Source organism: Amphiura filiformis, chromosome 20 (assembly GCF_039555335.1).
Source record: "Amphiura filiformis chromosome 20, Afil_fr2py, whole genome shotgun sequence".
NCBI lineage: Eukaryota > Metazoa > Echinodermata > Ophiuroidea > Amphilepidida > Amphiuridae > Amphiura > Amphiura filiformis.
In genome coordinates this window covers 33,967,996-33,985,080 of record NC_092647.1, presented here as the reverse complement: position 1 = coordinate 33,985,080, position 17,085 = coordinate 33,967,996, and the positions used below count along the sequence as shown (strand labels likewise).

The 17,085-nt window shown below is 36.1% G+C and overlaps 1 protein-coding gene across 1 annotated transcript; it reads right to left on the bottom strand.

Annotated features, from left to right (window-relative positions):
- Positions 1-174: 174 nt before the first annotated feature.
- On the bottom strand, positions 175-16,141 carry LOC140142283 (E-selectin-like). Its single transcript, XM_072164252.1, has 11 exons — positions 15,919-16,141; positions 14,200-14,238; positions 12,830-13,012; positions 10,413-10,507; positions 9,320-9,476; positions 7,712-7,912; positions 5,697-5,888; positions 4,724-4,827; positions 2,593-2,770; positions 1,435-1,638; positions 175-395 (listed from the first exon to the last, which is right to left on the bottom strand). The coding sequence occupies exons 1-11, from the start codon at positions 16,010-16,012 to the stop codon at positions 175-177; spliced, it is 1,668 nt and encodes a 555-aa protein (XP_072020353.1). The 5' UTR covers positions 16,013-16,141.
- Between the last annotated feature and the right edge of the window lie 944 nt (positions 16,142-17,085).

The following is a 17,085-nucleotide window of genomic DNA, read 5'->3' as shown; positions in this document are numbered from 1 at the left end:
ATGTTGTCCTTCAATAACTCTGAAGAAAGATAATTATAGGGAAAGTGCAGGCAAAGGCATTCCCCCACGATCCCATAGAATAAGATTTTCTTTAATACTGAGTTTGTTGTTATTTATTCGCACCTTCATTGCAAAATATCATCATGATCCATCAATTGAATTTCTAACACTTCTTCACATCAACAACCTACCAACACATTGCGGATGGTCTCCAGTCCAATAACCATCGTCACAACCGTCCCCAGGCAGTACTTCGCATTGTCGTAGGTTGTGTCCGTCCACGAGAGTATACCCTGTGTCACAACCCATGTCACATTGGTCACCATAGCTTGTCGCACAATTCCCATCGATGAAGAAGCCATTTATTGGAGGTGGCAATTGTGGGCATTGGATATCTGTAAATACAAAATCATTGCTTATTTCTACCATAATACGGAGAAAAAATGGGCTATTCCAGGTGAAATCCATACACCTTATATGGACGACATGGCCTTAATCTTTTACGCAGGTGGTGTAGATTTCAAATGGAGCCACCCATTCAGGTAACCCCATTTGAAATTCACACTCCTGTCAAGCTTTCGTCAGGAGTAGTTCTGACTTCTTCAGGACAAAAAACCTAAGTATAAGACATGTAGGCGGCCTTGCCTAACGATGGCTCTGAAAAGAGCCGTTCACTGAAGACTGCCCCTTGTGAACAGTGAACAAGCAGACATCGCCTATCTACTAATGTAAACGTTTTTGGTGGCTTTGAAAAGAGCCAATCATTGAAGACCGCCCCGTGTCAACAGAGAACAAGCAGACCTCGCTTACCTGCTAATGTAAAAAGGTTTGGTGGCTCTGAAAAGAGCCGTACACAGAAGACTACTCCTTGTCAACAGAGAACAAGCGGACTTTGTCTAATATATCTGCTGATGCAACTGCAAGGAGTTTGCAAGAAAGTAGGTTGCCCTGTACCTCTTTGTGTGATTATCAATATATGGGGTGCCCCTGGTCTATGGGGTCAGTGATCAGTGATATTGTAATACAGACTGACGTCAGGTGATCATTTGACGAGTGGATCAGGAGGGTGAGAGTTCATAAGGGCAATGTCGGGTCGATCGGTTACAACAATGCTGGACTTAATACATGGCCGATATACTAATGGCCCTTATTGCATGTATTGTCTAGACCTATACATTTTTTTAATCGTGACGTTATTCCTGAGTGGATGCGCAATGATTTTATATCACTTCATTGCGGACGTGGTAGAGATTAGCGGCGCTGTGATTGGTTGTTTGAAAATAGAGGGCGCCACATATGGCTGATGTCTTTGCCGTCATTTCTATTGATGGTAGAAGTTTCATTGACTCCGAACTTGTCCGAAGGCGAATTCGCTAAAAAATAACTAATTGTACTAGAACTAGTATGTATTTGTCATGAATATAGATTACTCACCTTGACAGGAAGGCTGTTCACCACCCCACGTCCATTGAGCATCCGGGTGTGTTCTGTTGCCAACATTCGCACATCTTACCATGGTGTCTCCTATGACACATTGTCCCTGCTGACAGGACAAGAGGCATGAAGATCCAAAAAGATTGGCATGTGCACATATCATTGATGTACCCTCTATGTTAGCTGAAATGTCGCATCTAAGTACTGAAAAAATATATGGTATTATGCATGTTGTCATAACCAATGATCTTTTATGTCTTAAACTAAAAGCTACGAATCCCTCAGTCTTGAAAATCACAAAGGTTGACGATATGTTGTAGCACATTCCTTATGGGCTATTTCCGGGGCTATTCAAACCAAAAATAACCCAATTTGAAACCATTCTCACATGACACATGCATACTTTCGTACGCTTCGAATTTGTTCATGGAGCCAATAAACCAAATCGGCATTGGAAGTTTGCAATGCATTGTGGGTAAGTTTTTGCAGTTTTGGGAGACTTTGCCGTCTGACCTATCGGGAAAATTCAGAAAAATTGGTTTTTGTTCATACAAAATATAATTTAAACATTTTACAAGAATGAAAAAAAAAGAAACATATTTATTTTATAAATTAATTATTTAAATGTTTTTAATGATAGCATTATTACAATGATAAATTAATTAATAATAATTACAGCATTTTCCCCGATATGTCAGAGGTCAAAGTGTCCCAAAACTGCTCTCAAAAACCGGAAGTTACAATGCCAATTGGGATTATTAGGGGAGCGGGTCAACTTTGCAAGCTTGTATCCTTGGAAATTCCGCCCGGTAAGTCGCTGACTGGGTAATGGGTACTAACGCCATTTAGGACCTGTCACCAACGCCGGCAACATTATGATATGTTGAAATCAAGATTGATATTCAAAGATTTTCACTTTCCAGTTAAAACGGCAACAGCAAATCGCAAATCTCAGCATTGGAAATTGTCTCGATATATATATTTGAGGTCCTCTCAAGACCGAATTATCTTTACTTCCAAGCCTATGCATCATCTCAATCTGATCACATCACCTCACCTCATCTCACATGTTAGAGTTCCACTAAGTGTTTTTATGCTTGCGAAATTAGAATAGACATTTTGATTTGAAAACAAAAATAATAATTTTAAAACTCTAACCTTCAACGACAAACTCCAAAGTGAGTGACGCCTTGTTACCAGCTTCGTCCACAGCTTCATAGGTAAGCGAATGAACACCTTCATTAAATGTGGTTGGTCTTGGATTCTGTGAGCTTACATCAAGACCATCTACAGCAATGAGGGCTGCTTGAAGCTCACCAGATACAACATCATTGGCCTTCAAAATAGAATCATAAACGATGCACCTTATTCTCTTATGCGACCAATTAAATCGCAATTTTAAGTTCGTCCGGGAAACGTATGATTAAAAAGAATGTTACATCATCAGCCCTGTTACGACAAAATCATACATTCCCCCGCAAAAGCTGTGAATGACATGCATTTTAATAACAAACAGTTCATAGAATTTGTTCATAACAACAGATGTTTAAAGGTGGTATTCAGAGTAAAATATCTAATTCCGTTTAAACAGCGTCTCAATTTATGAGCACTTCAAGGAGAATGCATTATACATCAAATTTCTACACACTCAAAACATGTTACAAAATCTTTATTTTTTACTTTTGCCTTTCATAGCATCGCGTCGTGGGGAAATGTAACCTTCTTTCCTGGGCGAGTCGGGTAGCTTCACTCATGGTAATCCCATGTCTTACGAGGCATGTTCCTAGTTCCTGCTGTTTTGCTGTTATAAGTTCTTGCTACAGCTTGGCTAGGGGCCATTCGCATAAGGTGACCGAAACATCTAAATTGTTGTTTTGCAACATATTCTGCATGTTCTGTGATTGGTCTGATATCCTCATTCCTGATTTTTATCCCTCCTTGACTTATTAGCCGCTCTTCTTTAGGCATCTCATTTCACAGGTGATGAGCTTTTGGGTTGTTCTTAATTTTGTTGAGAGTCCATGTTTGGCACTGGTAGCAGAGTGTTGGGAAAAATAATGACATTGATGAGTTTTGCTTTGGTATCGGTATTGCAGGATGTGTAAGAAGTGGCCCTAGTTGGTAAATGATATTATTGGTCTTTTGACATCGTGCCTCTATTTCTCTGTTGACACTTCCATCCTCAGAGAAGATACTTCCCATGCTTGCTGTTGTTAATGGTGATGTCAATATCCTTGGGTAATCGGCTAACCACCATAGTCTCTGTTTTTGCTATGATGACTTTCATGCCATATTTCTCACATGCATGCTGCATTTAGTTTGTTGGTATGGTCTTGAAGTCCTGCAGGGTCCTTGTGGATAAGGCTCTGGTCATCAGCAAAGAGATGCTCATTTATTTCTCCACATGGATTTGCTTCCTTGGCGATCTTTCCATATAAATCAAGAAGAGTAGTGGTGATAGCACACAACCTTGGCGTACCCCCGATGTATGTGAACCACTTTGACTCACCACCTCTGGTTCTCACCATGCATTTACTGTCTTTATATTGAGCTCTGACATTGTCTATCAGTTGATCTAGATACCATAGCCCTCCCCTGTTTTTTTTCTGAAACCAAATTGCGTCTCACTTAGTTGCAGCTCCACTATGGCCGGTCGAATTCTTCTCTCTATGATCTTCGCAAATACCTTGCCGGCGTTACTCAGTGAGATGACTCTGTATTTTTCACAGTCTCTCTTGCTTCCTTTCTTTTTCCAGATAGGAATCACTATTGGCTATTACCAAACAAACAGGTTATTGTCAAACAAAAGCACACACAAAAGCATAAAAGTACAAAATTTATACTAAAAAATAAAAATACTTTCTCGGACTAGTCGATTGAAAAGCACTTCCGGGTTATGTACATCATAATGATCATATACATGTCATGTGACCTAGTAATTAGCATACAGACCAAAATAAGTAGAAACGCAATGTGTACAACATTCCAGCATGAGCAAACTTACGAAGCAAGCATCAAAGTTGCACGAACATCAAAAGCTTCTCTAACATAGTTCGCAACTACTGTCAGAATATCTAAATCACTTGCACCCATGATAATATTTATAAAATAATCCACATCAGAAAAATTATTGGTAACAAGTGCATCATTAATTTTAGACATAAGATCGAGACGAATGTTATTGTAAGCAGTGCATTTCATTATAAAATGAAACTAAATCTTCTACGGCATTAAGATCACAAAGCCGACAAATTCGATTTTCAGGTGGTAACCGAGGAATAACATATACCTTGACTGGTTCCCAGTGGTAGTCAAGCAAAGCTTCATAGCTTCTTTCTTGTGCATATATCACCACACGGGTTGGTTGGTTCTCAAACACAGGAGGATCGGTTTCTATGTAGAAAAGAAAATATTAATAAACTATAAGGGGAACTGGTTAAAATGGATCAAAAACAATACGTGGGTAATTTCCAAGAAGGTACTCTTCTAAAAGAAGTACTCTTCTAAAATTCTAGAAAATATAGTTTTGTAACATGTCCTAAATTTTAGCTAATTTGATGTTTGGCAATATTCGCACTTTGGTGTTTTAGTGTATGTTATAGGTAATAGTACATTGCCTAGTTAACGTCACTGTGTGAAAAATAACTGGCAAATATTTAAAGTACTCTTCTGAAATTCTAGAAAATATAGTTTTGTAACATGTCCTAAATTTTTAGCTAATTTAGGTGTTTGGAAATATTCGCACTTTGGTGTTTTAGGAAGGATATGTAAACGACAGATAACACCAAAAATATGAAGAAATTGTTTCCAAACCGTGTTACGGCCCACAGCCATTATGTTTCTCATTTTCATGAATGTGGTTAACAATATGCACAGTATTGTCTCATTTCGTGAACAAAGGCCACACAGTAATTGTTACCTTGCGTTTGCTTTATAATCGTTCACCCAACTGAAACTAGAATACCAGCTCATTGCTCATTACAGGTAAAACAGACACATGTGTGTGTGGATTTAACCAGAGAAGATCTGATGTAACATAGTTGAGCTGTTTTCAATGACTGTGTAGCCTACATTTGTAAAATTGTGTTTATGATTATGTCCAGGGATGCAAGGTTGAGAAAGATATAGGTAATCACAGTGATCACGATTGCGTCAGGTAATCAATCGATAAGCCATACGGTGCCAGTTTTCAAGCAGCATTGTAGCGTTTTGAAGAATCTCCAGATGTAAAGGCTCTGTCAAGTTTTTGTATATTATCTTACCCTGACACACTGGTAGTTGAACACTCCAACTCCCGGTACAAGATGAACCCCTTGCCGTACATTCCAAACTGTTATCACCGACCACCTCATAGCTTGAGTCACACTCGACCTCACATACACTGCCAGATGTATTCGTACACGAACGAACAAAACGTCCATTAGAAGGAGGATTGATCGATGGGCACGTAACAGCTAAAATAATGGGGAAACAACAACTATGAGTACAATATGAAAATATCCTATAGAGAATCATTATTTTACTTGCAGCAGCTGTACAATGATATTTGTAACGGCTATTCATAAATGGATTTCTGAAAAAGGTAATACAAGTTCTTTACTAACTTTTATTTCGCTAATATGAAAACCCAGCAAACACAAAAACGTTTTAAATAAGTTATATTTTCGGTTTTGGTTTAGGTAAAAACGTTTTAATAACATTAAAATGTCGGGTTATATGAAGGTCATGAAATCGTTTTAAAACGTTTTGTATGAAAACACACTACAACAATATTTTTAAAATGTTTTCGAAATGTCATTGTAAACTATTTTTGCAAACATTTTGGCCAAATATTTTGTCAACACTTAAATAACATTATGTTAAAATATTTGCACCCAGCAAACACAGAAATGTTCTTAAAATGTTTTTAAAACATTTTAATAACATTTAAATGCCGGGATATATAAAGGTCGTGAAAACATTTGTAAAACGTTATTGCAAATATTTTGGGCAAACATTTTTTGCAAATTATTTTTTCAACCCCAAAATAACATTCTGTTTAGAATGATTTGTACCAAGTTTTCAAAAATCTTTTTGGAATGTTATTAAAACGTTTTTATACCCTTTATATAACCCAACATTTAAATGTTTTCTGTAAAACATTTGTGTTTGCTGTGCAGTAAATTACCAACAAATGTTATTTAATGTTATGAAATCGTTTTATACCATTAATGTACCCTTTATATAACCCGACATTTAAACGTTTTCTGACAACCTTTTGCGAATGATGTCGAAAACGGTTTGTGTTTGCTGGGAATGCATTGCTATAAGACACAGGGCTACGCTGTTTGGGCGTAAGGTGTTCGTATTTATGTCTTGGAAATATTTATGCGGTTCCTTGCATAAATATTATACATATGTGAACATCCATCTCATACCGCTCGTAAAGTCGGCAAATTGTATTTCGAGTTACAGTGCAAAATGTGCATAAAGGTTGTATTCGTATTTACCTAATGTTTGTCCTACATGTTTCTCATTTTAGTGTCAGTCAAACGCCAATCTTTAATCCTATTGTTGAAGAGGATAATAAGCTTATACTTATGTATAGAGTTAGTTAATCTAGTCTTTGTTTGCTTTGGCCAAATCCTGTTCAAGTGGTGGGTTAACTAACAATCAACAATGAGAGGACATTCCTGAACCTCGTTGACTTGGGATGATTTGAAGTGACCGCCAATTATGACAATTTGATATGTAATACCAGCGATGTGGAAAAAGAGAAATAATGAAGCACCAAAATAAAGTACTCTTTTACTGAAGGAGCAAAGTTTAACAAGCCATAACTCCGCTTCTGGATATTGTTTGAAGTCAAATGATATGATATATAAATTATTTTCTAAACACGGAAGAAAACAAAATTGACCAGGGCCGACTTTATACGAGCGTTTCGACGTGGACGGTCACATATATATTAGTGAGGAATGTTCTGCCACAAGTTTTTTTTTTTAATATGAAATATCATATAACACAATTTCTCACAACTTGACTACGATACGATCCACGCGGAGTCACCGACTGAAGAAGAACGATGGTACCTGATGACGTAACAGGGTAAATTGCCTAATATATATCCAAAGTTGTTTTAACTTTCGAATAATTCATAATATTCTAAACAGGCAAATTATTTCCCAATTATAGTATCCCATCCCATGTTAAACATACATGATATGCTGATTATTCGGTCTTCTGGACAACAGTATCCCTAGTACACACATTGCATATATAATGGGACACAACATACCTTTGCAGGTTGGCCGTTGTCCATTCCAATCATAATCAGGTGATGAGGAACTTCCTTGGTTCTCACACGTTATCCACCTCTCTCCATCTAAGCACCATCCGCTACTACAGGTGAATGAACACCTGGTACCGTAGATATTTTGTGTATTACTACAAGACACCTGCTGGTTATCCGGCACTGTAAAACTGTTGCACCTGTTAACTGCAAAGCAATTAGGAAAAGTGATTATCTGGCTGTTTTTTGAGGAAGGACATAAGACATCCATACGGTTGTTTGATGTGATCATTTATTAAATTTTCAAAACATTAATAATGACCTGGACAATACCAACAGCTATCCCACTAATATATACATATATTTTAAGCTATTTTAGCATTTTCATCTTTTTCTGCTTTTTTGTAGTAATTTTAATTCTATAAACTGGATATATGTGTGTGTTCAAAATGAGGGCGATATTTACATATATTTTAAGTTATTCCTCACATTTCATGAAAAAAAAAAAAGTTTTTGAAAATTCCTTTGCTAATTGCCCGACTAATTGTTACTCCTTTTCTGGTGTAGTGTAATGCCACTATACCAGTGTCTACATCTTGTAAAGATGAAAACACGATTTAAGATAAATAGCCCCATCAGTCTTCACTTTTTCTTTAAAATGACGTAGTTTTATATGCCATCAAACAACAACCGTATGCGTATTCATCGAAACAGATGTTTGCAATATACTTCTTTTACGAGTACACAGCAAGTTGATATTTTGATGATATGGACACGCACTATAGCAGCGAAAGACAGTCAAAAGAAGCTCCATCCATTCTATAATACGCATAATAGTCTTTAAAATGGTCTTAAAATGATACGATAATAGATATACGAGGAAACTAATAAAACGATCAATATCTCAATCAGGTGCTTGTAGTAAAGTTTTACAAAATGATGGATTCATGACCAAATTTAAATTGTAAGTATTAAATTTTGTGTTGCTGTCCTTCTGTAGTTGATTTTGATCATACTCTTTTGTAATGTTATGGTAAATTATGTTCTGTTATTATCTTTGTCAAGCAAATATTCATAGGTTTTATTTGTGTGTGTGTGAGTTATTTTGTGAGGATAACCGGATAAGGAAAGTCTACTTAACTTGCTATTGTAATTGATAATTGTTCTGTTGTTGTTGTTGCTACTGCTGCTGTTGTTTTTGCTTTTATTTTTGTTCGGTTGTTATTGCTATAATTGTTTAAATTAGCTTGTTATTGTTGCTGCTTCTATTTCCGCTGCTGTTATTGCAAAGCAAGGGAGCTATGTGGCACACTGGTTCAGGTCATTGCCTTTAGTGTGAGAGGTCCTGGGTTCAAATCTCCACAGGACAAACAAAATCCAATCCAATCCGCTCTCCTTGTGATTGATCTGGGAAAACCTGCAGATGACCCATGATAAAGACCTCGTTGCTGTCAGTTCCGATCAGGTTAACGCCCAATTAAAATATCCTGACCCAATATCTACGGCGGCCAATTTAAGCATGTAAGTCACCTGGCCTGTTTAAAGTTTCGTCAGCGTTATCCCCATGTTAGCGGTTAATACCTAGATATGATTGGCATTTAAAAAGATAGATACCTGTGACTGTTACAGTAAATTCGCACGAAGCTTTGTTTCCGGCTGTATCCTCAGCTTCGTATTTAATGACATGTCTTCCTTCTGGAAAAGATGATCCAGGAGCTTGATCTGAGACGCGTCGTAGGTTAACGTTATTGGAGCCTGAATTGTCAGAAACCTTAGGAAATAATAAGGATTGGTGTAAAGAGAAAGTAGAGCAATGCAGATTATCTATGTCATGTCATGTCATGTCATGTCATGTCATGTCATGTCATGTCATGTCATGTCATGTCATGTCATGTCATTTATCTTCATATCATGTCATGTCATGTCATACCGGGGGTATCATTATGATCATACCATATCACATCATACCATATCATATCATGTCATGTGATATGACATGACATCATATCATGTCATGTCATGTCATGTCATGTCATGTCATGTCATGTCATGACATGTCATGTCATGTCATGTTATGTCATGTCATGTCATGTCATGTCATATGATATGATATGATATGATATGATATATGATATGATATGATATGATATGATATGATATATGATATGATATGATATGATATGATATGATATGATATCATATCATATCATTTATCATGGCATATCATACCATATTTTCCAGTGGCGGTGGTGAAATTCCCCCACCCAGTCCATGCAGTCAGAACTCTTGCTCCCACGCAGATGACCTCAGTAAACACCCACAATCAATTTAAATTTCCACTTTCTGCGAGAAATTGACGCAAAATTAGTTGATTTTTGCCATCTCCCCTGAAATCCAATTTGTCTTTCCATTGCCCTTTTTTGGTGCCGCCACTGATCTTTGCATCTGTTTGTAGCAAGTGAGTTACTTGATTTGCAAAGGAGGATGTCCCGAACATGGTTACATACTTTATGGTTTTAGTTTGATTAGTTTTAGTATGTAGAATTCAACAGGATCGACGGTGACTAAAAAACACAAAAACTAAAAGGTTGGCCATAAAGAAATCGTCATCAGAAACTGTCCCAGGAAACTTTATTGGGAGAAGATTATGGTCATGTCTTCCAAAGGGGGTGTGTATGGATACTGGAATAACCCAAACATTACAAACCTGTGGGGAATTCCAAGACACCCCAGCGGACACGGTGTTTCGTGGAGCATCTAACGTGATTGATAACGGGCATGAGATCGATGGATTCTGAGTATCTGTTTCAAAAATACAAATATTCGAATCAAGTTTTGACTAGTTTCTGTACAATTTAAAAAATAAGATTAAGGGCATAACAAAAGTACTTGGCATGATACGTAAAAATCATGTGTATATTTCATACGTTTTATCATGAGAGTATAGCCCGAGTACCGGTATAGGGTGTATAAAAATGATTGGTACCCATCACCTTTGTTGTCTATAATGAAACGCCTGCTTCTTCCGAATTCAATGTTAGATCCTCTTGAAATGACTACAATTTATAGTTTTATGCCCTTTTATTACATAAATCTACATATAAAGTGGACGTTATAACTGCATGTGACAATCTTGTGTATAGGCCTACTCACTGGATATCGATGGGCACCAATCTTTTTTGATACACCCTCTGCAGGTTGTTTATTGTGAGTTGAATATAATAAAGGTTTGGTTAGTTTTTGTACACCTCTATATATCAAATTAAAGATAAAGGGTGTAACAAAAGGACTTGGCATGATACATAAAAATCCTGATAGCTCAGAGTCATGGTAAAGGTTTCGTAAACAGATGCATCAGTTGGATTGTATATATACTATAGTAGATAATATTGGTTAGATTTTTGTTTGCCAAATCCAATAAATATATACTCACTGACTAAAGCTTTCGTCATCCAGGCTGATGGCTTGATCACAAGTGATCTGGTCCACTGCATTTCTAACTGCTAAAACAAACTTTGATCCTGAGGAGTGAGATTGCATTCAAACACCGCAGGAAATGCAGTGGACTAGACCACTTGTGATCAAGCCATCAGCCTGGCGAAAGCTCAAGTCAGTAGGTATATGGCGAAAGCTCTAGTCAGTAGGTATATATTTATTAGATTTGACAAACAAAAATCTAACCAACAGAGTAAAGGTTGTTATCATAACTTCATAAGTTGAATAAAGTTTTGACTGTGTTTTGTACTTAATAATCTAATTGTACATAGGACGTAACATAATTATATATATTTGCTATGATACGTAAACACACTATCTACATTTCTTACGTTTTGTATATGAGAGTAAAGGTTATTTATTATTGGTTTGTTTGTATTGTTTATGTTCCATGCATAATTAATTACTTTAAGCACTCTGCGGTGGTTGTTTTGTGTCACGGCATGTCGATAATTGGGCTATTCCATTTAAAATCCACACTACCCCTGTGGAAGATTTAGGAAATATCTTTCAAAGGGGGTATGTTTTCCAAATGTAATTGGTGAGGGTTAATCATTTTGAAACCCATACTCCCCCTGTGTTATGGCTTTACCTATATGTTCCACAGCTGGAGTGAGTATTTCAAATGGACTGATGTTACCCAACTGTCTATTTTATTTAAAACTCATACTCCCTCTGTTTGAGGACTTTAAACTATATCTTCCACAGGGGTAGTGTGGATTTCAACTGGAATAGCCCATTATCATGATTATTGTAGTCAGATATCATGTTTTTCTTAACCATTGTGTTCAATGGCTCATTGTAATGAGTAGTTATGAATACATTAAAGAAAGAATTTTAATTGATTAAAATCAGAAAGAAAGATTAAATCAACCTTCATAATAAAATACAGGGTATCTCCGAAGGAGCTGTCTTGTTGATTTGATTTAGTATTTTAATGTCATAATAAATCAAAACATAAAAGTGTTTAAAAATTGTCCTCTCCGTTCCTGACAATATGAAAATCACACCTCTTTTAAAATCCATTTTACGAGTTAACAAGAACTGTCTTTAAAAAGACAACGCCAGAGATGAAGATCATGTTTCATAATAATTTCCTGGAATACTGGTGGTATATGCTTTGTGTGTGGTCGAAGCAGCCAAAAAATACCATCAAGGACATACCGTGAAATTAACTTAAGGATTTAGAATTATATTCATTTCTTGAAGATATGGATTTTTCCCCAAAGCACAAAAATAATTTAGGTCCTTTTGGGAAAAAATGTATATCTTCAATATGAAAGGTCAACATTTTTAATTGATCGTCGGCTTTTCATTCCAGCTACATACACTTTAAGTACATATCATTAGATTGATAAAGTTTACTTACAAATTTTAATATTTTGTCATAAAATTTGTATTAGACCTATATCGCGAATTCAAAAAAATCCAAATTATTTGATATCAGAAGGACATTCTTCGTATTCAGAATGCAATTCGATATGTCTGGTGTACTCTCAGCTTCCACAAAAATACTTTGCAAAGTTGCAAACGTTAATATCCTATGCCTTAAGACACATAAACAAGTTAATAAATATTTTATTTGTGACCAATGATTAGTTTCCTTGTTCCTTTGTTTGTTTGCCTTACCACAACATGACGGCATGACATCTCCACCCCAGTCGCCATTGTTGCATTTCCAGCTACTTGTTGTCCCAGGACAGACACTAAAACCAGACCGTGTGCACCTGAAGTCACATTCACTCATGTGGTTATTTTGATTGGTACATTGAAAATTGTAGTGCTGTGTATTGCTTAAAACGTCACAGGATGCTGTTCACAAATAATGTTTGTTAGTTAGTATGATGCGTAATCAAAAGGGGGAAGGGGCGAGGGCAAGACAACAAGGGGGAAAATTGAATGAAAATGGTAACATATATGTTTAAAAAGTACAAAAAAGGGATAAACATTTTAGTAGTAAGCACCCGGGGATGAGGGGCAAGACTTCTTAGGGGGCTGCCCCCTTTCCTCTGGCTACGTCAGTGGTACTAGGATGTGTTGCACATCGTATACAGCTCGGGATACAGCTACATACTTTAATATTTTTACGCTGTTAAAATTTAGTAATGGAGAATGATAATCTTTTATTCTCTAGGAAATAGTTCAATGTACCTAAGCTTTTTTTCACTTACTACTGCATTTTTTTTATTTGCTGTATCATTTTCATATCAAAGATCTGGGACGTGATGATAAATCTAAATTTGTTCAGAATCAAGTGAAGATTAAAAGATGTGGATCTGAGATTGATCCCTGGATATTGTTTTATTTTGTTTTATTTTTTCTTATAACAATTCGGCTAAGAGACCAGACAAAACACCAATAGTGCCTGAGCACTAAATGATTTTGAACTGTGGCATTTTTCTTAAGATCGGGAGTCTACTCTCTATACACCGAGTAGAAATAGTGGGAAAAATAGTGAGAGAGTAAAATGGAGGACCCTTTTTGAGTGGAACAATTTCACTCTAAAAGGATTGAAAAAAGTATAGTCTGTATACTCTCAAAAGAGTGAATATTGCCAGGCGGCGAGTGGCATGATGGTCGGAGAGAGCCGACAAAACCGCTCAGCCGTATGGCATTTTCCATACACTCGGTAGTTTTGTGGGGTTCATCGAACCCCAACGATTTTAGTTTGTATTAATATTATTTATTAACATAGACCTACTTGTTTGTGATATTCTAAGCGGTTTAAAATTTCAAAATAATCCCATTCAATTACACGGTTGACAACGGAAATGTACTGAATTTAGAGAATGCACGGCGCTCACCACCTGAATATTGCCTAAAGAAAATGAACTTTCTTTCATTTTAGAGTGTTATACACTCAAAAACGGGTTGTCCTTCGTTCAACTCCTTGAAAGAGTAGAAATTCACCCTTTTATATTTAGAGAGTAACAGATTCTAGACAATTGTGATGCCCTGGAACCAATCATTAGCTATTAAAAACAATCGCTGTCACGTACCTTCTGCATCTGGCTCAGATGAGGAGCTGCTAAATATACCTGCGAATGAAACGAAAATGCTGGTCAATTCGATATAATAACTTTTTGTTGTAGATTGTGGTAAATTGAGCAATTGTAACTGCACAACAAATTAGAGAGCAATGTGCACTTTCCTGACATTGGAGTACTACAAAGTTTGACTAACAATGGTTGGAGGAGGTGTGGACACGGATGTGTGGACATGGATCCATATACAAACTGTATGGAAAGGGTCCAGCACAGTTTGATAACATCCATGTTTCTGTTGATTATTTAGTACCAAGGTTGATAGCAATCATATATAGCAATTAAATAATAAATAATCAAGTAGTTTGTGTATTTTCATTTCATTAATTAGACTAACGAGCGGTTTTTCCCATAGACTCCTCTGTACAGTTGCTTGTAAGTCCGAAAGTGTCAAATGAAGAGATAATTTGCACTCTTTCTGGGTTGTTATGATTATTTGTGACTTAAACTAGTTATTGAAAGTATTGTAAGCGGCTAATTAGCATTAATTAAGATTTTGAATAACTAATTAGGTATAATAATGAAGACAATTTTGATCACCCTGTATATACATATAAGCAAGCATTGCACAAATACAAATGCGCATAATTATACAAACTATATATTTTCTGGTGGGCTTTTCAAACACCCAGACTATTGATTTCAAGTTTAGGTCATTATTATCTGTGTTCTCAGCTTTCAAACAAAGTGTACTTTTACATACTTGTAATTGGTACATAAAAAGTTATAACCATTTATATAAAAACTGATGTTTTCACCTATGAAAATAGCATGTCACTAAAGAGGGTCCCAACTTATGTAGTTTTATTACATTTGTTCACAAGAATCTTTCAATTATCTGTTTTATTGACAATCCTGATGAACTTATTTGCAGCACATTTATAAAGGTTTTTAACCCTTTTATTAACACTTTAAAATGTACATTGATATCACACATATTGATACATGTATAATTGTTAAAACTTTTGCAGATCAATGTTACGAAATAATACATTCTTTTATTTCAGGGGTAATTTCAAGCGAATCCTGCTGTAAAGGTTCCATTTCAAAGAAGTTGGCTTTTCAATAAGCACCAAAACTAATATTATGGGTACCAATAATTTGGATGCACACTGTCCATTGACGAAATACCAACCGGTTTAGTCATTTCGTTTAAGTTCCACTCAATATCCTATAGATATTGCTGTTGTCTCCTATATTTAATAAAATAAACATACATGGAATATATTGTAGTATTAGTTGTTGTTTGATTGATGCGTTTCTTTGTTCGTTTGTGTAATTGTTGTTGCTGATGTCGCCACTATTGTTGTTTGTCATGGACGGTTGTTGTTATTGTTGTGTTGCTATATTGTTTGTGTTTAGTCCTGGTTGTTATTGTTGTTGTGTTTGTTGTGTAGTGTTTTTTTGTTTGTTGTTGTCTTGGTGTAACTACACTGTTATAGGACACATGTTAAAATTTATTGAAACCAACACGGATTACCAAGTGAACCAAACAATTATTTAAACTTCTGATGACGTGCGTTATAAAAAATGTAAAATGGCTGTTTACACTTTTAACCAACAATTTTGTGGTTCACCTGGTTACCCGTGTTGGTTAAAACTTTTAACATGTATTTTAACAGTGTATATTGTTGCTATTTTGCCGTGCTTGTTTTTGTTGTTGTTGATGTTTACCTGGAATAGTTGACACCAAGAAGCACACCACCATTAGGGTTAACCGTAGTCGTGTAAATCCAACACATTGCGATGTGCTGCACGCCATCCACATGGTTGGTTGCTGGGCCCACTATGCACCGCCAGGCTCTCCACGCAAAAATAATATAAGTTCTTTCAATCAGCGTAAAAATTCAATTCAAATATCAACAAAATGACACTATAAATGGCAGTTTTACCGTCACGAACGCCCGGCACGAACGACTCACAGGGCTTGTATGAAAGCAATCAGATTGAATTACTGCGGAAGATCGAACAGCGAGACTACAGTAAAAATTTAAAATTTCCCAGCAAGTACCTGTATGTTGACAACAGGTACATGCGCTATATGTCGTAATAAAATATAATAACAATACTAGATCATTGTCAAGTTCAGCAAACAGACCCAGTTGGTGCCGATTTCCCTCGCAATAATTAGACCTGGTATTGGCAGTTCAGTGAAATGAATCCATGCGTGAAACATGTACAGAATAATTATATTCTTTTCATTTAATTTGAGTTTGCGTGAGAGTGGAAGTTGTAGGGGATATTAGTTGCAGCTCTCAGAATGAGAAATCAAAACAGAAAAAATGGAAATTTCTTTATTAGGAAAGTGATAGATTATATTGTCACCGATACTTATCTTAAGATGTGACATTTTTCACTTCTAAAAGTATGAGAATGTCATTAATTAGAGCATATTAGATATTTATAGGACGAATCAAGAGACACGTGTACACCCCTCCACTCCGGAAAAAGTAACAGATATCAAATCAAATCAAATAGAAGTTGCAAAATACTTGGTCTTAGGTATTGTAGTGGTGGGGAATTCCTAGAACTGTTATTAAAGATGCAATCTGTGTTTTATGAGTCATAATTCTAATGAAGTTAAAGCCATATTATAACATTTGCTGAGGAAGACGCCCTCACTGAATTTTTAAAATTCCTTTTTTACACGATTAAATTGTACTTTATTAAACCAATATACCCTGCAAAAATCAAGACTCTAGGTGCTGTAGTTTTGTCAAAATCCGAGATTTTGAATAAAACACCGGAACCGGTGCTTTATTATTACGATGGAATTATTAATCGAACGCATACACGATGTTCATAACACACAGTACGTATACACGGCGTGCGGGACGGTGA